The sequence below is a fragment of the Grampus griseus genome (assembly GCF_964374135.1).
Source record: "Grampus griseus genome assembly, chromosome: 1".
Taxonomy (NCBI): Eukaryota; Metazoa; Chordata; class Mammalia; order Artiodactyla; family Delphinidae; genus Grampus; species Grampus griseus.
This window is the reverse complement of record NC_139017.1, coordinates 86,819,925-86,842,554: the sequence shown is the minus strand read 5'-3', so window position 1 is coordinate 86,842,554 and position 22,630 is coordinate 86,819,925. Positions and strand designations below refer to the sequence as shown.

The window sequence follows — 22,630 nt, the reverse complement described above, 5'->3', positions numbered from 1 at the left end:
CCCCGTCTGTTGGGGGGTGCAGGGGGGCGTGTCCCGGGCCCCGAGCGTCTGGGTGTCCAGTGCTAGCGGGGGAAGTGTGTGTGTGCTAGCCCTGACTCCCGGGCGCCTCGCTTGGGTCCTCGGCTCTCCTTTTCCCCTCCTGCCTCCCTCCCCGGCGCTGCCAGCCCAAACCGCAACCACCTGTGCCCGCGAGAAATCCAACTCCTCCCGCTCCGCGCCCCGGGGGGGAGGCAGGGGCAGGGCCACGCCGCAGAGGGGGCCGCCGCGGCCTCCTGCCTCCTCCTGGTCTCCTCCCCCTCCCCCGTCTGACGCTGCCTCCTCTGGAAGGGTGTTTGGAGGGCAGCGGCCGCCCCAAGCCGAAGCCCCGCAGCGCTTCTTATGATCAGCTCGGTGTGTGTCTCCTCCTACCGCGGGCGCAAGTCGGGGAACAAGCCTCCGTCCAAAACATGTCTGAAGGAGGAGATGGCCAAGGGCGAGGCGTCGGAGAAGATCATCATCAACGTGGGCGGCACGCGACATGAGACCTACCGCAGCACCCTGCGCACCCTACCGGGCACCCGCCTCGCCTGGCTGGCCGATCCCGACGGCGGAGGCCGGCCCGCGTCCGATGGCGGTGGTGCAGGCAGCAGCGGCGGCGGTGGCTGCGAGTTCTTCTTCGACCGGCACCCGGGCGTCTTTGCTTACGTGCTCAACTACTACCGCACGGGCAAGCTGCACTGCCCCGCCGACGTGTGCGGGCCTCTGTTTGAGGAGGAGCTCACCTTCTGGGGCATCGACGAGACCGACGTGGAGCCCTGCTGCTGGATGACCTACCGGCAGCACCGCGACGCCGAGGAGGCGCTCGACATCTTCGAGAGCCCAGACGGAGGCGGCGGGGGCGCGGGGCCCGGCGACGAGGCTGGCGACGATGAGCGGGAGCTGGCCCTGCAGCGCCTGGGGCCCCACGAGGGAGGTGCGGGCCCCGGCGCCGGGTCCGGGGGCTGCCGCGGCTGGCAGCCCCGCATGTGGGCGCTCTTCGAGGATCCCTACTCCTCCCGGGCGGCCAGGGTGAGTGGCAGGAGCCTGGGTCTTCTCTCGGACCGAGACTGGCCGACTTTTACCGCCGCCTCTCTCCAAAATTCCCCTGCTTTCCATGGGCCCCCAGGGGAATCATCCTCGCCCCCAACGCTTCAGCAGGAGATTGCACACTTTTGCGCTCCTGACTTACTACTTGGACCTAATCCCAGCTCCTGCTTTAAGGCATCCCCCTCCCAGCGAGTGGGGTGCTCTTAGCTGAGCTCTTCCACCCCCTTCTTCCTGCACAGGTGGCCTCTCTACATCTACCCCCAATTCCTCTGAAGGACAGAGTCCTGGAGAACTGGAGTGGGGCCTTGTGCTGGAGTCAGGCAGGATTTGGGGGAAAAAACTAGAGTGTAAGTGGCTACTGTGGCAGTTCCTTGTGTCCCATCTCGTTGAAATCCCCCCAGCAGCTCAGTGTGCTGGGAACTATGAGTTCTAGAGAAGGGGACACGGGTTTCAGCCTCTTCAGCCGTAACACGCAGAACTGGGACCAGAACCCAGGCCTCTCATCCGGGTTTGGGAGAGCCCTTCTTTTTCCCAGGAAGATAAGTCAAGATGCCTGCCCCACGCCACGCCCCTGAGGCTTCCTGGACACCTGGGTTATCCTGGCCTCTGCTGGGATGAGGGGAGAGTCAGACAGGAAGAGCCTAATGTTGCGGGCCCTTGGGGCTCCCGCGGCCAGTGGCCAGCCACAGGCTGCCTGGTGATGATCCCAGATTTGTTGCCGCTTCTTTCTTTCTACTGCAGCACAAACTGGCTTCCCAGAAAGCCCTGGTTCAGGTTACTGCTTGAAATAGGTGATGGGGATGGGGGCAGGGGGGAGAAGTGTAGGTTGATTTAGGCAAGACCTAGTCCCTTCCCACCATCCCCTCCCCAAGTCAATCCAGTTTCCTCTAACCCGCTTAGGTGGAAGCGGGTAGAGGGGAAGGTAGGCTTGGGCATCTAAAAAGAAAAAAACACCCATGAAGGATGGCTTTAGATTCTTTCAAAAAGAGACCCCTGGGGGTTGGTGTCTGATCTCATGGATGGCAGCCTGAAGCCTGGCTGGGGTCTGTCTGGGAGACAGGAAAGAGCTGCGTGATGTGTTGGTTCTGGGGACTGCCCCCTGCTGTGGAAGCTGGTAGTTTCCTCTGGCATCCCAAGTCGTCATGTTAGTGAGTCTCAGGGCCCTGCCGCACTCCCCAGCACCTCCTGTGCTGGGCCTCAACCCAGTCATGGCAGAAAAAGTTACACTCCCCTCACTCCCCCAGGGGAGGGCAGGAGATTGGGAAACGGGGCTGCAGGGAGGGGCTCGGCTGGCATAAATGCTCTACCAGGGCACATGCATCTCCTGCGTGGAAGAGGAGGGAGGAGCAGAGGGCTCAGTGGCTGAGGCGTACCATCCCAGGGCAGCCGCTGGAAGGTAGGGACCTTTTTCTGGGACCGAGAGCAAAGCTAGGGTGCTGCTTTTGTTTGCCTGGCTGGCTGTGAGTCCCATGGGCTTCGCATGCAGTCCTCTAACCCTGCTAAGTGTTCGCGCTCGGCTGTGTGCAGGAGGGCAGAGACAAGTGCAGATCCTTCAGGCTCTTTCGAAGTTGGGGGTGGGGGAGGAGAAGGCAGATTTAGCTTGATGGAGTGGGGTAAAGGGGGCAAGCCAGGGAGGCAGGAATGAGATGAGGTGGTTAGGGGCCCTATTTCCGAGCATTCTGGGGCCTCTGAGGACTTTTCACCTGCTCAGGTTCCTCCCCCTTTGATTCCAAGGGACTGTACCATCAGTGAGTTTATTTTCTCCTCAACTCACCGCAGAGTGGTCCAGCCGGGGCTCTCTGAGTAAGCTCAGAGCCTGGTTAGCCCCTGGAAATCCTCCAGGAGCCCAAGATACTTGGCCCTTTGGATGTGGAATCACAGCAGCCAGGGCAATCCAGTTGAGGTCAGAAGTTTGGGGCTGGGTTGGGTAAATTCTTCCCACTTAACGAAGAAACCAGGATTCAGGGGTGTTAAGTGTCGTCACAGATCCTTAACTAATAAATAACAGAGCCGGCAAATCACCCCAAGTAGCCTGCCGTCTGGTTGTTAATACTGGTGTGCACAGCCATATGGAGCTTTGGTGGCACTCGTGCCAGAAGGGGCTTGCCTCCTGCTGAGAGGCACAGGCAAAGGCAAGCCTTCGGCTGTTCCTGGGACATACAGGGGAGAATACAAAAGTTTAAAAAATTCATTGATAAACAACCACCATTTATTTAGCGCACCATGCAGGTACTTTGCGTTAATCTCTAATCCTCCCAGTAAACTTACAGCGGAGGTATTATCCCCATTTAATAGACTGAGGCTGTGAGAGGGTAAACAACTTGCCTGAGGTCACACAGCTAGAGAGCTGTGGGCTGTGACTCAAAGCCAGGGCTCCCTCGCTACCCAGCCCTTGCTCCTCGGGTGATAACATGTTCTTGCCACTGAAGGCTGCTGTTTTTTGAGGTGGATCGTTCGTTACTCTGGTCTGGGAGGTGGCCTGAGGTTTTGTACCTCCCGTGGATGACATCAGAAAACCAGGGGCAGTTGGGGACATCAGAAGGGACACTTACTCGGTTACGCCTCCAGGCCTGAGGGTCTGAGGTGCTGGGGTTCTGGGGCTATGCCCGCCCTGCTCTGTTTACGCCAGGCCAATAATACCCCCTGCCCCTGTGCTGTCCCCTGGGTCTGTGCACATACCTTCCCTCCCTCGGCCTCCTCCCTCTGCCTCCCTGGAGGAAGAGGGAGGGGCCTGCAGCACTGCAGTGGGCTTGGGGCGCTCACCGAGGGCCAGTAAGGGCAGAGGAGCGGGGCGCTGCCCCGGGCATCTCTTTGCATACAGCAGCTGGTCATTTGAGTAGTGCGTTATGACAGGAACAAAACAGATACAAACGGAAAGTGAATTGAGCTGATTATGGGAGCCTGTTGCCTAGCTACCGGCCTGGCCCGCAGAGCCATTCCTGTTCAGGCAGGCTCCAGCCTGGGTGCTCACCCTGCTCCCTTCACAGCGGCTGGGTCCACGGACAGCTGGTGCTGTGGTTCTGTTCCCATGGCCTGACCTGGGAGCAAGCACAGGAGGCAGGCTGGTCCTGTCCCCCTCTGCCCGCTGCCCGTGGTCCCAGGCAGAGGGAGGGCTCAGCAATGGCGAGGGTGGCTTCCCAGACTGAGGCGGACCAGTCAGGGTTTGGGCAGCAACCGGAGCTCTAGGATCAGGCCTTCCTCCTTTTCTGAGGGCAGACAGGAGGCCTGATGAATGGGACCCTGGGACACTCACCTTCCTCATCCCCAGTCTCCAGAGGTCCCAGGGGCTGAGCTGGCTTTAGTCCAGTTATCAGCCCTATTAAGGATGATAGCTCTCCTTTGGCTAAATCAGTACCTCGATTGAGTTTTCTCATGGCGTTTCCCCTCTGAGTAGAGGAGGTGATCCCACGGGATCCCACTGCCCCAAGAGGCAGCTGCAGCTGGGGTTTCACACTGCTTGGGCATCCACTGTGCCAGTTGTCAGGTGCTGGCACACCTGCACTTTTTTCTAATACCTTATCTGACCCATGTGAGGCAGGGATTATTAACCTCAGCTTACAGAGAAGGAAACGGAGACCCAGAGGGGCTTGTTCAAGGTCACATAGCTGGTGGGAGAACTAGGATCCAAGCCCAGATCTTGTGCGTCCACGTCTGTGCTTGTCCCCGGCTTCGGCCGCCTCCTGGGGCTACTGCTTGGAGAGGGCCCTTGACTTCAGGAGGGCCCTTCGGGAGGGGAGGGCCCTTCTGCTCTCCTCCCATCCCTTCCTTCACTTCTCCCTCCAAACTAAAGGCTCTGTCTCCTTGCTCCCTAGAATTGCTCACACCTGAGCTTGCTTTCTCTTTCTTTCCCTCACTGTGGGGTTTTTTATAGGACAAAAAGAAAGGGGGCTTGGTTAAGAGAAGAGACTAGGTGTTCCGTGGCCCAGGCAGAGGAATGAAACCGAGGCCTTCTAGGAGGGACATGCAGAGCTCGCTTCCTGCTCATCCCATCTGAAGGCCCCAGCTTCTCCGGCCTGGGTGTTGCCTGGGACCAGCCAGTCGGTGGGCATGACAGGCTTCTGAGTGAGGGCCAGGACCCGCAGTCCCATGCCCTCTGGGTGAGGAAGGGCCAGGAACCTGAGCCCAGGAGACTGGGTGCCCCAGCTTCCGCGGCACCCTTAGGGTCGCAGCGCCAGCATGCCCCAGGGCAGCCCCTCTACCGCCCTCCCGGGAACAGGAGCAATGTTAGGCCGAGGGCTGCAGGCCTCCCCCCACCCCTGCCCTGAGGCAGCCTCCCAGTCTCCTGGGTTTGTTTTCTGTTTTCCTCTCTTGTTCTGAACAGACCAACATTTGTCTCTGAACATCTTGTCTCTGGATGATGAGGTGTTTCTGTTTGTCTCCGTTTGGGGTGGGGTGTAAAGTGGGGGAAGGGATAAAATAAACTTGGGCTATTTTGGAGAGTTGGGGGAAGAGCAGGCAGGAACGGAGTTAGGCAGCTGGGCCTTGGGAACCGGCAGCCCCCAGGCCCTTCACCTCCACCTGTGGTCCGCGTCAGCCTGGGATGCTGAGCGCAAGGGTACTCGAGCCAACTTTGTTCCTCGGCAGCCAGCCTGCCACGACCTGGCCCAGCTCCCTGCTGGGGACTTCTCTGGGCTGGGTGAAGGTTACTGGCCCCCGGCAGGGGTCCCCATCAGGCAGCTGGCTTGACCCACCCCTGAGAGCCGCAGAGTCTTGAGAGCCCAGGTGCCTGGAGGGATTCTTAGGCATCCCTTTGTCACCTCTAGTCCCAGTGAGTGAGACTGATGATCTCTCCTCGTGACAGGCTCCCCAGGACCAGGAGAGGGGGCAGGCAGTCACCTTGGCTTCAGTCATTCAGGAAACATTTATTGAGCACTTACTACCTGCCAGACGCCAGGCTGGCCTCTATACATAGAAAGACGAGTTAGAGGTGGTCCCTGTTCCTAAAGAGAACCAGATCAGGTGGAGTAGGTGGCAGTTGGGGAAAACTGAGTGACAAGAAATGGTAACAATAATACAAGGTAGATCAGGAGAGGGGCCACAGTAGTCTTAAAACATGAAGTTCGGTGGAAGGTGAGAGGGGGAAGTGATAAATCCCACCTCTGTGTGCGATGAGGTTTTGTTTGGAGGGGGGCTGGTATGCAGGGAAGCTTCAACCAGGAAATAGAAGTTAAACTGGGTAGGCCCTGCGTGATAGTGACTTAGCTTCCTTAAATAATTTTTAGAAGGAAGCCAGTTATAAATAAATATATAAATAAATATTCAGTGTGGGTAGTGCCTAACCATGCAGAGTTAGTGAAGAAGGGAATTTCCTGGCCAGGCGACCAGCCAGAGCAGAGAGAGGACAGCATGGGACAGAAAGTCTAAGGGGCAGGGGTGTTTCGACAGATAGGCAAGAACCTGGAATTGCATTTGTCTGGATAAGTTCTTGGCCGGTGACGTGGACTGGCCTGAATTCCTTCTGGGACTCATGGGCTCTAGGCAGCCACGTGGCCCTGAGAGGCCCCAGGTGCTAGCTTGGCAGGGGCTGGGCATGGTAGAGGCTGGCTCTGACACCGGAACCAGAGGGTCCTGGCTCAGGATGGGAAGGCCCAGGGCCAGCCAGGTTCTGCTCTTGGGCAGCCCATGAAGGGGGAGGAGCTGGGGTCCCTCGGCTGGGACCTGGGCATCATAGTACAGGTCCTCACCCAGGAGCCCAGGGACAGCTCAGAGATGCCTTGCCTGGCAGACTTCCTCTCCTTCCCTGCTTCTCAGCCCGCAGGGCTGCCCACTCCCTTTCCAGCACCACCTGGGCACTAGGATCTCACTTCCCCAGAAGGCTCAGCTCCTCATCCCATCCCCTCAGATCTTCCTCTGCAAGTGTCTTTGGCTGTGTTCTCAAATTTCTCTTCTCCTACACTTCATCCTTAATATAGGTTTTTGGGCATGAGTCTTCTTATGTTTATCTGTCCATCTGTCTCCTTGGCCCTTCCTCCTTGGGCTCCCCTCCCCTGCTCCTGCTGATTGTATGCAGTTCCCAATGACTGGTGTCTGTCACCTCCTCCCCACCCCCCCAACCCAGCCTCTGCCAGATTTCTGAGCCACTCTAGGCTCGGTGCTAAGTTTTACAAACATCATTTCTTTTAATCCTCAAAATAACCCTATAAGATAGGTACTCTTACCCCGTCAATACATGAAGTATGCTGGTAGCCTCAGGGCCTTTGCACTGCCTGTTCCCGCTGCCTCTGGAGTTCTGCTGGATCTTCACATAACTCATTCGCTCACTCCTTCAGGTCTCTGCTTCGATGTCACCTTGGCACTGAGGCCTTGCCTGACCACCCTATTTGAAATAGCTCCCCCACCCTCACACTTCTTAGCCTCCTTTCTCTTTATTTTTCTCCCTCTTATACCATCTGACATACTCTACTTATTTGTTGACAGTCTCCTTCCACTGGAATGGAAGGTCTAAGGGGCAGGGGTGTTTTGTTTCCTACTGTTCCACAGCACCCAGAACAGTGTCTGGCACATAGTAGGTGCTCGGTTTTCCATTTTATGAACAAAGATCCTTAAGGCTCAGAGAGGGTAAGTAACTTGCCCAAGGTCTGGGCAGTAAGTTGCAGAGCCGGACTTGCGTCCAGAAGTGTGTGACTTTACATTACCGCCAAAGACAGTCGTGGGATGAGCTCAGTGAAGGAGGCTGGTCATGGGGCTGGCTCACCAGCTGAAACACCTGGGTCTCTGGAGACAGATGGGTCCCCAACAGGATACAGCCAGCCAGTGTGAGGGGCCCAAGGGAGCAGGAAGCTCGAAGGAGTAGCACTGTCCTTCAGAGAGGCTAGGACCCTCCTGTCCAGGGTGGCGAGACCCTCCTGTATCCTCCCAGCTGGCAGGAGAGGGGCTGCTGCTGGCCGAACTAGTCCACACAAGCGGTCTTCTGCTTGGGCAGTTTCGGTTTTTGTTTTCTTTGGCTTCACCGTGCGGCATGCGGTATGCCAGTTCCCCCTCCAGGGATCGAACCCACGCCCACCGCAGTGGAAGCCGAGAGTCTTAGCCACTGGACCGCCAGGGAAGTCCCTGCTTGGGCAGTGTTGACTTCCAGCAGAATCCATGCCTCTGTCCCCACACAGTGGAAAGAACGGACAGCTTCGGCCATGGGAACCAGGCAGGTCACTTCTTCCCAGGCCTCAGTTTCATCACCTATAAAACAGCAGAAAGGGAACTGAATTCAATGACCTTCCGAGTCCCTTTCTCTTCTGTGAAGCAAAGGCTTTGTGATATTTTGGGCTCCAGATCCAACTCGTCCTCAGAAGCTGCGCACGGGTGTTCACGGAGGCCCCCTCGCCTCCTCAGCTCTGTCACCATTTATTGAGCACTTACTGTATGCCAGGCACTTGCTGTGTAGAAGCTCATTTAATCCTGCAGTAACACTAGTGGGGGCACTAGTAGTGTCCCATTTTGTAGCGAGGAAACAGGCACAGAGTGCACCGTTTCCCTCACTGAGTAGCAGTGCCGGGATGAGGCACCCAGGCAGCTGACCCCAGGGCTCCTTAGCTCTCCTTTGCCCTCAGTCTCAGCTCCCCGAGGCTGCACAGCCCCATGTGTGGCAGGGGCCGATGGGGAGCGCTCTGAGGGGCCCTGCCAGCCTCGCAGGATGGGCCAGCGTTGGGGGGTGGGGGCACTGGATAGGAGGCTCAGGTGTGAGGCCTTGACCTCTGGGCTGGGCGATGCTGCTGCAGCCGCCGCCTCCTCGCTGGTCCCTTTCAGGTCCCAGTCAAGGGTTGAAAGCAGAATGAAAGCAGTATCCCTGCCACGAAAGGGAAAAGCCCCGGTGAAAGGCACCGATTGCAAGCGGGGCCACCACTTACAAAATAACTTGGTTTGGGGAATAATTTAGGGCCCTGAAGGGGTACCTGTAACTTCGGGACCCACCTGGGGCAGCCTGCCAGAGCACAGGCCACTGCATCTATCACCGCTCGGCCTTAGGTCTACCTGTCTGCTCAGGGAGTGAGGGCTTCCTGGGACCAGCCTGGAGGGGCCACAAGGGAGACTGAGGCCCCGTGTAGGTTTCATCAGGGAGGAGTGGATTGTCCCCATCTGTTTGGTCAGAGAGGCCAAGAGGAAAGAGCTCTGAGCTGTGCGTCAGGAGACCTGGCCTCAGTTTAATCCTCAACAAGTCATTTGCCCTGTCTCGTGCCTCTGTTGCCCCTGAGAAATGGACACATGTGGCTCCCCTTTCCCTGTCCGCATCCTCTGAGAGGGTGGCAGTGAGGGGTAGAAGTAAGTAGATGGGATGGTTCTGCGTTTAAAAAAAAAAAAATGAGTGAACACTGCAGGAATTCAGGGGGTTGTTCCCTAATGCAGGAGGGAGGAGTGGTTTGCACCCACTGGGCCTGCTGCAGAAGGAGCCCTTGGGGTGGACTTGAGGAAGGCACCTTGGCTCTGCTGGTGAGAGAGTGGCCCTGGCCACAGCACCCGCCCTGCCCTCCCCTCCCCTCCCTGTGCCCTCTACTCAGCCCCGTGGCAGCTCTTCCTGAACTTGTTTTTCCAAATCACCAATTAACTTCACGCTGGGCTCCCAGGTGGGCCAACTCTGCTGGCTAACTTTTCCTCAGAAGAGCACCAGCTTCTGCTTCCCAGGCTTCCTGGCAGATCTGGGATGTGCTGACCCCACCCCTTACCCCAATGCCCTCTGCTTGGGAGGGCGGTGCCAGGACTCGGGGTTCCCAGCATCACCGTGGCCACTGGACAGGTGCCTCCACCGCCTCATCTCTGGATGGCCCTCGAGAGCCCATAGGCTGGAGCTATTTGCCTAATGCCCATGTCAACCTGTATTGTCTTGACAGCCCATTTCTCAGGGGAAGAAAACTGAAACCAGCAAGGGAACTTGAAATTCACCTTCATGGGGGGGGGCGGGAGGGGTTGGGGGTGGGGGGAGAAGCAGGCAAGAGAAGCTCCAGGCAGAGTTGTCAAGTGGAAAAGCGTGTCTGTGGTCTGCTACCCTGCTTCTCCTAACTTGCCGTTATCTGATCAACCTGTCCGTGTTCAAGTACAAATAAGTCTTACTGTGTGGCGGGTGTCTGTCCCAAGCCAAAGGTACACATTCCTAAGAGTGAAATAGCAGTCATCAGGGAGCTGGCTGGGAGCAGTATTGGTAATTCAGAGAAGACTTTCCTGGGTCTGTGAATTGACCCTGCCTGGGAGGTGTGAAGAGAAGGTACGGCCCCTGAGTTAAACAGTGCTGAGTTCAAGTCTGGTTTCCATCCCTTCCAGGCTGTGTGACCTTAGGCAAGTATATAACCTCTCTGATCTTCAGTTCCTCCTTTGGAAAATGGGATAATGGGGCCTACCTCACAGGAAGGACTGAAGGTGATAACACGTATAGAGTGCCCAAGTATGCCAGGCACAGAATAGATGGGTAATGAATGTTCATTCCCAAAGTGCCCTCCTCAGACTCGCTCCTGCTCCAGACGCCCTTGGAGGTGCTACTTCTTGCTTCATTTTCCCAGATCCCCCTGTATTCTCCACTGGTGTTTTGCAGTACTAAGAAGAAGTTGTGCCCACCCACCTCACCCGTCTTGGTGCAGACTCCCAGGGAGGAAAGCATCTCTGAGAGGCATCATTAGACGGGGCAATGCCATGGCCAGGTGGAAATCAGAGTGGGGCAGGCAATGGGGGTTGCCAAGGGGTCGTGGGGCCACAGTCCTCCCTCATCTATCAGCTCAGCCCGCTGCTCAGGGAGGAAGCCCATCCCCACCCACCAAGCAGGACAGAAAACAGCAGGGGGCATGGACACCAGCAAGGAGCACCCTGACAGTGGTGAATGGCATCACATGAATAACAGATGAAGGCTCCGTAATTGGTGTTATTATACATGCATTTCATCTCCATTCATAATGATTGGACACTTAAACCCAGCCGTTCCTCTGCTGAGTGCTGCTGTCATCATTCTAGCCGAGATCCCAGCAGCTGTCCAGATCAGCTGTTGCCACACTCTGATCCCAATGGGTGCAGTTTATTTTTTGTTGGCGCTCAGTGTCCCAGGAAATGTCAGTTCTCGGGAAGGGGAGGGTGGCTATTCTGGGCAGACTACCCTGTCTCCTGCCCCGGAGCAGGTTGTCTTTCTTCAGACGCTTCTCACTGTCTGGGCAGTCGGCTCAGACATCCTAGGGTGAGAGGCAGGCAGGAGGGGCTGGGACTTGGGGCTTGAGGAGGTGGGTCATGGCCGGAGCTTAATAGGTAGAATGCCAGCCCCCTGCCTCTAGGCATATCCCTTAATGTAGTGGCCTTGCAATTTAGTGTGTATCAGAATTACCTGGAAGATTGTTGAAACATTACTGGACCCTCCGCCCAGCATTTGTCATTCAGTAGGTTGGGGCGGGGCCCGAGGCTTTGCACTTCTAACTAGTTCCCAGGTGATGCTTATGCTGGTGGTCCAGGTCACTTTACTGCCTTAAAGCCTAGTTACTTGAGGTGTGGTCTGTGGGCAAGCAGCCTCACCTGAAAGCTTGTTAGAAATGCAGAATCACAGGCCCTGCCCCAGACCTCCTGAATCAGAATGGCATTTTAACAAGGTTCCTGGAGGATTTATACAGCCATTACAGTTTGAGAAGCCTCAAAGCACGATCAGGTTAGAGGTGGGCAGAGCTAGGCAGTAGGCAGGGCCAGGCAGCTATAGTCCTCTGTTCAGTTCCTTCCAGCTAAAGGCAGCCTCTAACTTCTGTGCACCATGACAAGGATTGGGACATACTGCCTTAAAGCACGCAAGCAGAGGGATGAAGACCCTTTGGGGAGGGAATTCCAGCCCCTGACTGTGTACCTTAATCCCACCTCTCACCACCTAACAGACTGCCTGGTGACCCACGGCCCCTCCCTCTACGGGCCGAGGGCCCAGTCCCTGCTGGGTGCATCTGTCCGTGACAGCTGCCTTCACTCTCCTCCCCGCCCATAGGTGGTGGCCTTTGCCTCTCTCTTCTTCATCCTGGTGTCCATCACCACCTTCTGCCTGGAGACGCACGAGGCCTTCAACATCGACCGCAACGTGACGGAGATCCACAGGGTGGGGAATACTACCAGTGTGCGCTTCCGGCGGGAGGTGGAAACGGAGCCCATCCTGACCTACATCGAGGGAGTGTGCGTACTGTGGTTCACGCTGGAGTTCCTGGTGCGCATCGTGTGCTGCCCCGACACGCTGGACTTCGTTAAGAACCTGCTCAACATCATCGACTTCGTGGCCATCCTGCCCTTCTACCTGGAGGTGGGGCTGAGCGGCCTGTCGTCCAAGGCGGCTCGCGACGTTCTGGGCTTCCTGCGCGTCGTGCGCTTCGTGCGCATCCTGCGCATCTTCAAGCTTACGCGCCACTTCGTGGGGCTGCGCGTGCTGGGCCACACCCTGCGCGCCAGCACCAACGAGTTCCTGCTGCTCATCATCTTCCTGGCCCTGGGCGTGCTTATCTTCGCCACCATGATCTACTACGCGGAGCGCATCGGCGCCAGGCCTTCCGACCCGCGGGGCAATGATCACACCGACTTCAAGAACATTCCCATCGGCTTCTGGTGGGCCGTGGTCACCATGACGACGCTGGGCTACGGGGACATGTACCCCAAGACGTGGTCAGGCATGCTGGTGGGGGCGCTGTGTGCACTGGCCGGCGTGCTCACCATTGCCATGCCCGTGCCTGTCATTGTCAACAACTTCGGCATGTACTACTCTCTGGCCATGGCCAAGCAGAAGCTGCCCAAGAAACGGAAGAAGCACGTGCCTCGGCCGCCCCAGCTGGAGTCGCCCATTTACTGCAAGTCGCAGGAGACCTCGCCCAGGGACAGTACCTACAGTGATGCCAGCCCCCCTGCCCCAGAAGAGGGTGTGGTTGAGAGGAAACGGGCAGGTGAGATTGGGGGTTGGGAAGGAAAGCCACCTCTCCCCCAGTGGCCAGGGGAGTTCCCAGGTGAAACTCAGCCCTTGGAACTTGGGATTGTGCTTTTATTGCTCTGGGCTTCCCGAAATATAAGGCGTGCCTTTATGAGGGCACAGTATGGAGGCTGAATATCTATTCTCTGATAGCTTCCTGAACATCAGGCTCTGTGGAGTGAGTATCCCCCTAAATTTAGGCTGCTCTGGGCAGTGCGTGGGGCTGTAAATTAGAAGCCTGGGTTTCTAATCCCATCTTGGCCATTATGCTGTGTGCCCACAGGCCAGTCACTCACCCTCTCTGGGCATAGACTCCTCACCTGTAAAACGGGAATGCTGTCAATGTCTTACCCCGACTTTGACGAGACCCAAACGAATGATGGACATGAAAGTGCTTGAAGAAGTTAAAACCACTTTACAAATATCGGGCGCTGTCTTTATTAGCTGGAGAGTCGGGCAGCTGTTCTTCTGAGGAGAGTCAACACATGAATCATTTCTTTCCAAACGTTCCAGTCTAGTGTCTCTTGGCCTGATAAATGTGATAACGTAATGGCAGTGGGAGTCTGCCTTCTGTTTGGCACAAGCTAGACTGAGTCCTGGGCTCGGGGTTTAACATGGGACGGAAGGGAACCAAGAGGGAGCAGCCCAGGCAGTGTTGGGAGAGGGGAGAGGAAAGGTGGAAGAAACTGGTAGCTGCATCCTGGAACGGGAGGACCTGAGGGTCTGAATCGTGCTCTTCAAGGATGAGAAAGGCCACCCCAGGAAAGCTTGCTTCTACCTGAGTCAAGAGTGAAAGGAAATTGGCTTCACCCACAGCAGCGTGAAGTTAGGTTGGAGAGTGGGAACCCAACTGTTAGGTACGGGATGGGCTCCTGAGGGAGGTATGGGATTCCTAGCATGGGGGGGCCGTCAGATGCCAGGCCGTTGGGGAGCGGGGGGTGGGGTGGTGCCAGGAGACTAAGGGAGCAGCTCCTGTCTCGGCTCTGGGGGCAAAGTGGGACTCGTCCTTGTGGGGAGGTGCCTGACTTGGGACATTCACCTGTGGCCTGCTGGTGGGTGCCCATCCTACGTGCTGGAGCCACTCACTCCCTGGGGTCATTCAAGGGCCCGGGTCTTTCAAAGACCTTGATGGAGCAGTACCCATTAGGCCCCCCTCTTCTCCCCCACCAAGATGGTACCGTCTTCCCCAATCCCTGAACATAAATCTCCCAGCCAGTACCCCAGGGAATTTCAGCTCTACCCTGAGGTCCATTCAGGGCTCAGAGAGAGTAACTTAATATCAAAATGTACAAGTCCCTAGGCTGGCTCCGCAATACCTACGGCGCCACGAGCCGTTCCTCAGCCTGACCCTAACTGCTCGGTCACGAAAGGGCATCCCTGGCCACTGCCTTCAGACCAAGGAGCGCCCCTTCTCCAGATCCCAGGGCTCAGCTTCATCTGTGCTGCTGCGTGCCTGGCGGAGCAGGGGTGGGACTAGAGCCCACAGCAGTAGGAGCTGAATTGCAGCCTCTTCCCCTCGGGGTCCTCCCCAGACACAGGGGAGCCCCGAGAGCACAGGGCTTTAAATCCTTCAGGCACTGACTCTGGCTTGGATGCCTGGTGAACAAGTGCCTTCGGGTGGTCCAGGAAGACAGCTGCGGACGCCACACTAACAGTTTAGCCCTGGCAGTGCTACCCTCACCCCAACAAGCCAGACATTCTCCTAGGGAATGCAAACTCATCCGTGTGTCAGCCTGAGCCAGACCCAGGGCAGAAGCCGACTCTGCTGCCTGCCTTGGACTGATCTCAAAGGGCCAACTTGGGGAATCCCTGCTTTTAGGGTATCTGTGGCCCTGGCCGAGGCTGGGAGGGAAGCCCGCATCCTGTCCCCTGCCCCCCAGGACCAGACCCACTCCCTGGCTCCGGCAACACTCTCCCCTCGGGTTGGGTAAGTGATGCTTTAGGTCTGGGATTAGCCCTCATGCAGCCTTCCTTCTGTCCGCCCCTTTAGACTCCAAGCAGAACGGCGATGCCAGCGCGGTGCTGTCAGACGAGGAGGGAGCCGGCCTCACCCAGCCCCTGGCCTCCGCCCGCACTCCGGAGGAGCGCCGGGCCCTGCGACGCTCCGGCACCCGAGACAGAAACAAGAAGGCAGCTGCCTGCTTCCTGCTCAGCGCTGGGGACTTTGCCTGTGCCGATGGTAGTGTCCGGAAAGGTATGGCTCCCCAGGCTGGGCAGGGGGTTAGCCCCCACGGAGCTGAGTCTCCCCAGTGTCCCCCATGGAGCTTGAGGTCTCCTCCTCCTCTGAGGCCATGGACACCATCTCCTCTGCCTCGGATGCACCCTCGCTTTTAGGATGGGTCCCCTGATATTCCAGTTCCTGGATTAGAAAGGCCTGCAGCATCCCCAGAAGATACACAGAGCCCCCTGGGTTCCCCCAGGGGAAGACAAGTGCTAGAGGGTGAGGGGACCCCAGATCGAGGCTCCTGCCCCCCCCTCCATTTTATTGCCTCTCTTCCTCCGGTTCCTGCAGTGGTCTTCAGGCCTGGCTCCTCATGGCCATTGCCAGCCTTCCCCTAGGCCTCCCTTAAACACAGCTCAGGCTTCCCCAGGTAAGTAGTCCTGGGAGATGCCAACACACTCAGGAGTCAGGGTAAGAGCGGGGTGCTGGTGTGAGGTCTTCAGAGAGCCTGGCTCAGGCCCACCTCCTCCGTCTTGCACTGGGGGTTCTGCAGCCGAAATCTGCAAGCCCCTGAGATGGAACTGTTCACTCCGGGTAGAGCCAGAAGGGTGACCAGGGGGAGGGGTGGACAGGGAGAGTGGTTCCCCTCTGAAGTGCGTTCTGAAGGATTTGGCAAGTTCAAGGGAAGGCTGAAATGCCATCAGCAGACCCCATGCAGAAGCTGGTCAGTGGAGCTAGGGATTCCTGGCCTGAAAAAGTGGGACCGAAATGATTAGGGATGGTTGAGAGCCAGTGGTGGCTGAGAGCCAGGGCTCTTAAGGCCAAGTGTCCCTTCTGCCTAGCTCCTTGTCACTTTTTTGTTTTTCCTGCCTTGTCGCTGTGACCTGATCTCTCTAAACAGCCTGCCTAGTTTCAGGATAAACCCCAACTCTCCCCGCAAAAAGCTCTTCCCTTCTTAACTAACCTTCTCTCAGCCCAACACCCCTCCGCCACTTCCCGCCATCCCCAAACCCCAGACCAAAGACAGGTTGAGTGAGGTGGGGCAGTGGCTGCTGTAGGAATAGCCTGTGATGTCTCTGTCCCCCCAGGGATGTCCCTTGGCCTGCCCAGCCCAGGCAGCCTCCAGGGATACCTTCCCAGTCCCTTTCCCTGGCTTCCTCAGCGCCACTGTCCCCAAGGGATCCCCAGGGCACCCTGACCCTAACCAAGACCTGAGAGGTATGCGTCCTGCTTTGCTGGGCATGTGTCCTATTGGGTGGCAGAAGCAGGAGCAGCAACCTGGAACCTGGAGGTGGCCCGGAGGCTCAGCTAAAGGGCTGCAGGTGGACGGTGCTCAGACTCTTACACCCTCTTCTGTGTTCTTCTGGTCAACCCTGGCCTCTGTGTAGCCCACTCCTTGGGCTCTGGATGTGCCTCTCCCTCCTGCCCCACCCCAAACGTGCTGTGGCTTCCATTGTGTCCTAGTTCAGACCCAGAGTCTTGCTCTGGCTGGAGCACGCTAAGTGGATGGTGTAGAAGGTGGGGTGAAGGGGACCCCACCCCCCACGTAGGACTTGAGCAAACAGAACTGAGTCCTGATCACCCCTGTTTTCATCCAGAGTGGTGAGGGGCTCAGTGGAAGTAGTGGTGCGCAGGAGGCTGTGAGATTGCAAGTCAGAACAGGGACCATGAGGGCCTGGGGAACAGGTCCCATCTGAGGAGGAGACTGTGTGTGTGCACGCATGGGGCTGGGGAGCCTGCGTCCCACCACGTCGTATCTCTCTGGCTGCTTGTGGGGCCCGGCTGCTCTATTTTCAAGATGCCTCCACACTGCTTCTTGGCAACAAGCATGTAGCTCAGCCAATTAGAGTGACCTTCGAGAGGGAACAGGTGGGTTGCTGGGAAACAGGCCCTGCTAAGCAAGCGTGGCAGTTAGCATCGCCAAACTCCCAGTGCGCGCTCGGCAACTTTCCCCATGCCACACCACGCCACACTTCTCTGCACCTGGGCTACATTCAGGCCCAGGAGTGAGTGGACCCGGGCCTCCTCTGGCCACCAGCACAGACCCCACGTGACCCTGTAGGTGCATGTGACTGAAGGTGAACTCCCTGGAAGGAAGGTGGTGAGTGCTAATTAGGGCAATTAGGGTTGAGCAAGGAGGGTACTGAGGGCTGTAGGGGCTTCATGCAACTGGAGGGAAACCTACCTGGGGACAATGATAGGGCAAAGGTCAGCTGAGTGTGGGGCCCAGGGGTCCATCCAGAGACCAGAGAAACTCAGGGAGCCTTTCCCAGGGGGACCAGACCCTTCCACCCAGTCCCGGGGCTGCCCGCCCTGCAGGGTCCCCGGAACGTGGATCCCATCGAGCATCTCAGGCAAGGAGCTGTGCCCCTCTGACCCACGTGCCTTTTCTTCACCAAGGCTGTGAAAAGTCCCGGAGTCTAAACAGCACAACAGGAGCTGCTGGAACCAGTCTGGGGCTATCTCAACTGGCATCGCGGTACAGCTCACCCTACCCTCCAAGAAAGCTTCTGCTCGCCCACCCCTTCCACGCCCTCACCAGCCCACCCCCTGGACACTCAGCCCCGTAGCTGCACCCTCGGCTCACCCCGCCCCTGGGCGCACGCGCGCAAACAGGCACACTCACATGCCTCCAGCCCTCGTTCCTCCTGGGGCCTGCGGAAGCCAGGCAGGATTCAGGAGAACTCAGGCCCCCAGGCCTCTCCTCCACAGCACCCAGCTCCCCAAAATGTCCAGCTCTGGGACCTGAGAGTGAGGGAGAGATTACTTGCAGGCCTTCTATCCCGCTCGCTCCCGTCCTGAGCTGAGGGTGCCGTCACCCCCAGGACTGTGTCTCTGGGCCCAGCCTGCCCCGCAGGGTCCCACCTAGATCACAGCAAATGCATTTCCATCCCTCGGGGCCTTCAACCAGGAACCAAACAGCCTGCAACTGAACATCTCTGTCTGTCTGTCTGTCAATCCCACACCCAGACCGGCCAGGAATAAGGCTGTCCCCTGGGACATCTCTGCCGGTGTGTGAGGGCTTGACTCCTTGGGGGAGCGGTGCCACCTGATGTTCTCCAGGCCTGCCGTGGGGTGCAGGTGGGAGTTCCTAGAGTCAGAGCCCAAGGATTGGCTGCGTAGGCGCGGGGATGTCCTCCTCTCAGGGTGGCGCCGAGCAGCGGAGCCCAGCATCCCATCTGCACCCCGAGCTGCAGTATCGCTTGCCACGCTGCTTCCTCTGCTTCCCCGACAATTCTTCTTCCTCTGCTGCTCCCTCCAGCTCCCAGCCCTGCCTCTGAGTCACCTGCCGCTCCCACCCAGCCTCTGTGCTCTGTATCGCTGCCAGAACCGGAGACTCATCTAATTTCTATAATTAAGTGTATTCATTTACCTAACGAGCCAGGGAGCACAACAGGTCTGTGAGTCATTGAGTGAGCAGGGGTGCACCCTGGGCAGGGGCAGCTGAGGGGAAGTGTAGGGACTGAAGCCGTCCTGCCCCCACCAGCTCCCTGACGGGCAGCCTGCCGCGCCCAGGGTGGGCCGAGCCGCAGGGGGCCCCTCCCCAGTGCACCAGCCAAGCTCTCCAGGACCTCCTCAGCCCGGGAGCTCGGAACACCTCAGCCGAGGCATTGCCTGTTTCACCTGATGGGAATTAGACCTGGCAGCGGAGCCGTGTGCCTGGCAATTTTTAGAGTCAGATTATGCAACTTGGTCGAGGGAATGACTAAGGAAGGTCCATGTCTGCTCCTTCCAGAGTGGGCAGAGATGGGTACCGCCAGACAGCATTTTGGGACTTGGCAGGAGGCTGGGGACTCTGGAGGCCACCCCAGAAGGTGAGCTGGGCGGAAAGGTCAGACCGTTTCATGGAGTTGGGGGGGTGATGAAGAGCCTGTTCCAGGAGCATCCCCATTTCAGTGCCTTCTTCAGCCTTGGGCAGACACAGGAGTATCCCTTCCAGAAAAGTCTGTGCAAGGTGGGTCCTCGGCTCCCCCAGCGCTGCTGTGGTCTGTGGAGCCTGCCTCCTGCTTGCTCTCAGAATGACGAGAAGAAGAGCTGAGAAGATACAGGGGCATCCATGTCACTGCCCCTCAGAAGGGGACACGGACAGGGAAGCCCTGGAGAGCAGGATGGGAGCAGGGCACCTTCTACCCTTCCAGCCCAGTCTGAGAACCCAGCTTCTCCTCCGGGAGGATGGGTTCGGTCCTGCTCCTGCCGGGCTCCCTGGTGCAGGGGTCCTGGCTCTGACACGGACACAAGGAGCTGGGTGTCCGGTGTAGCATGGGCACCACAGCTATTTTCTCCTCTCACTTGCCTTTCTGGTTCAGGGAACTGAGGCGGCTATTTCTGTGGCAGCCCTCAAGTTGTCAGGAGCCCAAGTTTCCACGGCACCCACCGCCTCCTTCCCTCTCTTCCCTCCCACAGGGACGGGCATGCTCACGGCACCCCCGTGGTGGGCACAGATGTCTCCGGGCGACATGATGCAGGAGTGCCAGGCTGGAGCCCCTAGTGCCTTGGGAGGTGGGCTCCCACACACCCCTCCTGTCTCTCTGGCTTCTGTAGGGTTGACACAGGATTGAGCGTGAGCTGACGGGAGAGCTGAGTAGGCTGCCTGCCTCAGCTCCTCTCAGGGCCCTCAGAAAGGGCAAAGTGAGCCCTGGAGTTTACAGAGCCCCACTGTACACCAGGCCCTGCCTGGGGAGGGCCTCAGGCTTGCCCAGGCCTTGGGCCTCCCTCCTCAGGAGAGGGCTCTCCCTCCCACCCACAATCTGAGAGTGCAGTTTGCTTTACCTTGGATCTGGACTTGGACCTCCACCCATTACTTTGGCTTCTAACAGCCTTTCCCCTGCAGCTGGGGCCCGGCCGCTCCCTGTAGATCAGGGAAGCAGCCCGCTTAGGAGTTGTTACCCCTCCAGTTTGTACCAGGGCTGCTGACAAGCCTAGAGGCCACTTCTCAGCCCCCAGGGCTTCTGAGAGGGGTGGCTGAGAGCTGGAGCCAGAGGGGAAAGTACCTGTTCCGCCCAGAGCCCAGACTGCATGGGAGTCAGAGGGGAGTCTGCATAACAGCTCCGGCTGCCCTTTCGCAGAGCTTCCTGGGAGACGGGGGACCCTCTGCCCTGGCCAGAGAACATCGCCTTCTCTGGCATAATGCCTGCCCCCACAGCAGCCTCCTGCCTGCCCTACCTGTGCCCCAGTTGAGAAGGTAGGGGAAGGGAAGGCCCAGACCACTGCCGTCCCAGGCTGAGGAGGAGATGCCGAGAAGGGCTCACTGAGGGGTTGGGTTTCCTGCTGTCTCTCCTGAGATGGGCACAGTCGTCCTTCCTGACCTCCAGCTGCTGGGACTCTGTTCCTGCCAGATTGAGGAAGGGGACTGGGCATGACACGGCAGCACACTCAGGAGCCTTCCTCACCGGCTCCCTGGGACAATGGACTAGCCCCAGGTGGTGACAGCAGATGGAGCTATGTCAGGGGGGAGCACAGGCTGGGCAGGCAGCAGCCCAGGTGATGGCCTGTGGGCTGTGAGCCACCACCCTACCAGGAACCTCTCCCACTGCCTCCATGCCAGGCTGCAGAGCTGTGGTCCCTCTTCCCACTGCACTGCAGCTTTGAGGGCCTAAGGTCTCCTGGTTCCTGGAGCTCATTACCTAACAGGCACGGAGATAAGCTGTAACATCACCTATGGGTCACCGTGGCCCAGTGCTGGGTTGGCAGAGGGGTGATGAAGGGCTCACCCCCTTTCCTCCCTATCCCCACTCTTCCTGGACTCTTAGCTCTGGGCCCCACACCTTCCAGCTCCGCTCCTGGCCTACTCCTCAACCCACTGCCTATAGGTCAGCAGCTGCCTTCCTTCTAACATCTCGTTTTTTGTTTCTCCCTTTCTTTTGCTGAACTCCTTACCCACCACCTCCCCCAAGAAGGCAATGTTGAGCCGAAAGTGTGTGTCCAAGTGTCTCACACCTGTGCTCTTTAAACACAGAGACCTGCCAAGATGCCCTCTCGTCCAACTATGCCCAGGCTGAAGTCCTCACCCTCTCTTAAAGCGGCACCAACGTGAGAGAGACAGGCAGACAGACAGAAACCCAGAGGCTTAGGGCAGCTCTGGAACCCAGGCAAGAATCTTTCGCTGGGAAAGACTCAGATATCCTTGATTGCACAGGACTGATGGGAAACCTCCCATGTGACCCTCGGGGCCCAGAGCCATTGGGTCTGATGTTCTTGTTCTGTTGTACATTGAAGAGATATATATGCACATATAGTGTCTATATTCATACATACTATACTACTGTGTGTAGTGCATGTGCTCTTGGTGGTCTGTCTTCTTCGTTAGGCTGTGTCTCCCCAGGCCCTCGCCCCACCCCCACCCTCACTCCCTTCCCCCTCACTGATTCCTTGTTTCTGCTGAATATGTGTGTGGAATATCCCAGGAAAAGTGTACCTGGGAACTGCCAGTCCAGCTGGGTGGTCCCCGGCTAGACTCTCCCTCTTGGGAGTGTTTCCCCTGTGGTCCAGAGGCCTGTGGAAGGCCAGATTGCCCCCTGGGGTCACTGCTCCACTAGCCTCACCCCATCCCAGATTGGGGCTCTACCTCCCACCCCACGCCCCAGTTGTTGGGGGACTTCCCGGGGCTCCTCTGCACCTTCTTCCACTCCTTTCTCCACCTTCCCTGTGTCCTTGACTGAGGGGGTGTTTTGTCTTTTTTTATTTCTGGTTTTTTGTTCTGTCGCCTTCGTCCATTTGTTTCCAAAGATGCTGCTGGGCGGACGGGCAGGGAAGGGGTCTGTCTGCCCACCTGGCTCAGGGGTCCGAGAAGGGAATGCTGCGGGCGAGCGGAGACCAGTTGCAATACAGTACTTCCTGGCTAGTGGCCCGAGTATGCGTGCAATAGCCGAGGCCAGGTGCCCCCTTCGACCTTGGCCTCTGCCCCTGCGTCGGCCCTCCCTCCCCACTCCCAGCCCGCCCTGCCCCTCCCTAGTGTTGGTCGTCCTTTTCTAAAGCTGTCCCCTCGTGTGTCTGAGGCGTGCCTAGGCTGGGCCCTGCCGCCCTGTCTGCATGCCTTTGACTGTCATGCTGTGCTCAAGCCCCAATAAAGACATCTGGAGCGTCCTGCCGTGCTCGCTGTGTGAGTGACTGCCTCCGCCTCTCCTTTCTGTATCTGTGGGGACCTCCCCGGGCTTCCCCCACCCCCAACACCTGAGAAATGCAACACACTCCTAACCCGCCCCCACCAGGAATCACCAGTGCAGCCCAACCCCTGCATTTAGAGCCAGACGTGAAATGCTCGAGATGAAAAGTGACCTGGCCAAGGTCGCGCCAAGAGGACTAACCTGGGACCCCGGGCTTCTGGGCAGCGATCTCCACTGCTGCCACCGCCCCACCACCACCCCCAGCAGTAACGTGGAAGGAGAGACTTGTTTGTTTAGGGGTCCCACTGTATCCCTGCTTGTTTTGCAGGGGGCATCTCCTCTTCCCTGAAATTGCACCAGTTCTATGTCGGCCAAGGCCCTGGGGATGCCGAAGTCGTTGTGATGACTGGATGGATG

The 22,630-nt window shown here is 58.0% G+C and overlaps 1 protein-coding gene across 3 annotated transcripts; it reads left to right on the top strand.

Moving 5' to 3' along the window:
- Positions 1-378: 378 nt before the first annotated feature.
- On the top strand, positions 379-22,182 carry KCNC4 (potassium voltage-gated channel subfamily C member 4; the record flags this gene model as incomplete). Of its 3 annotated transcripts, none has more annotated exons than XM_082678444.1 (4): positions 379-1,047; positions 11,990-12,926; positions 14,940-15,143; positions 21,067-22,182. In XM_082678444.1, the coding sequence occupies 4 exons, from the start codon at positions 379-381 to the stop codon at positions 21,126-21,128; spliced, it is 1,872 nt and encodes a 623-aa protein (XP_082534570.1). The 3 variants fall into 3 exon arrangements, with proteins under 3 accessions (XP_082534570.1, XP_082534571.1, XP_082534569.1); XM_082678445.1 differs by lacking the exon at positions 21,067-22,182 and adding an exon at positions 21,005-21,060; XM_082678443.1 differs by lacking the exon at positions 21,067-22,182 and adding an exon at positions 17,511-17,680.
- Between the last annotated feature and the right edge of the window lie 448 nt (positions 22,183-22,630).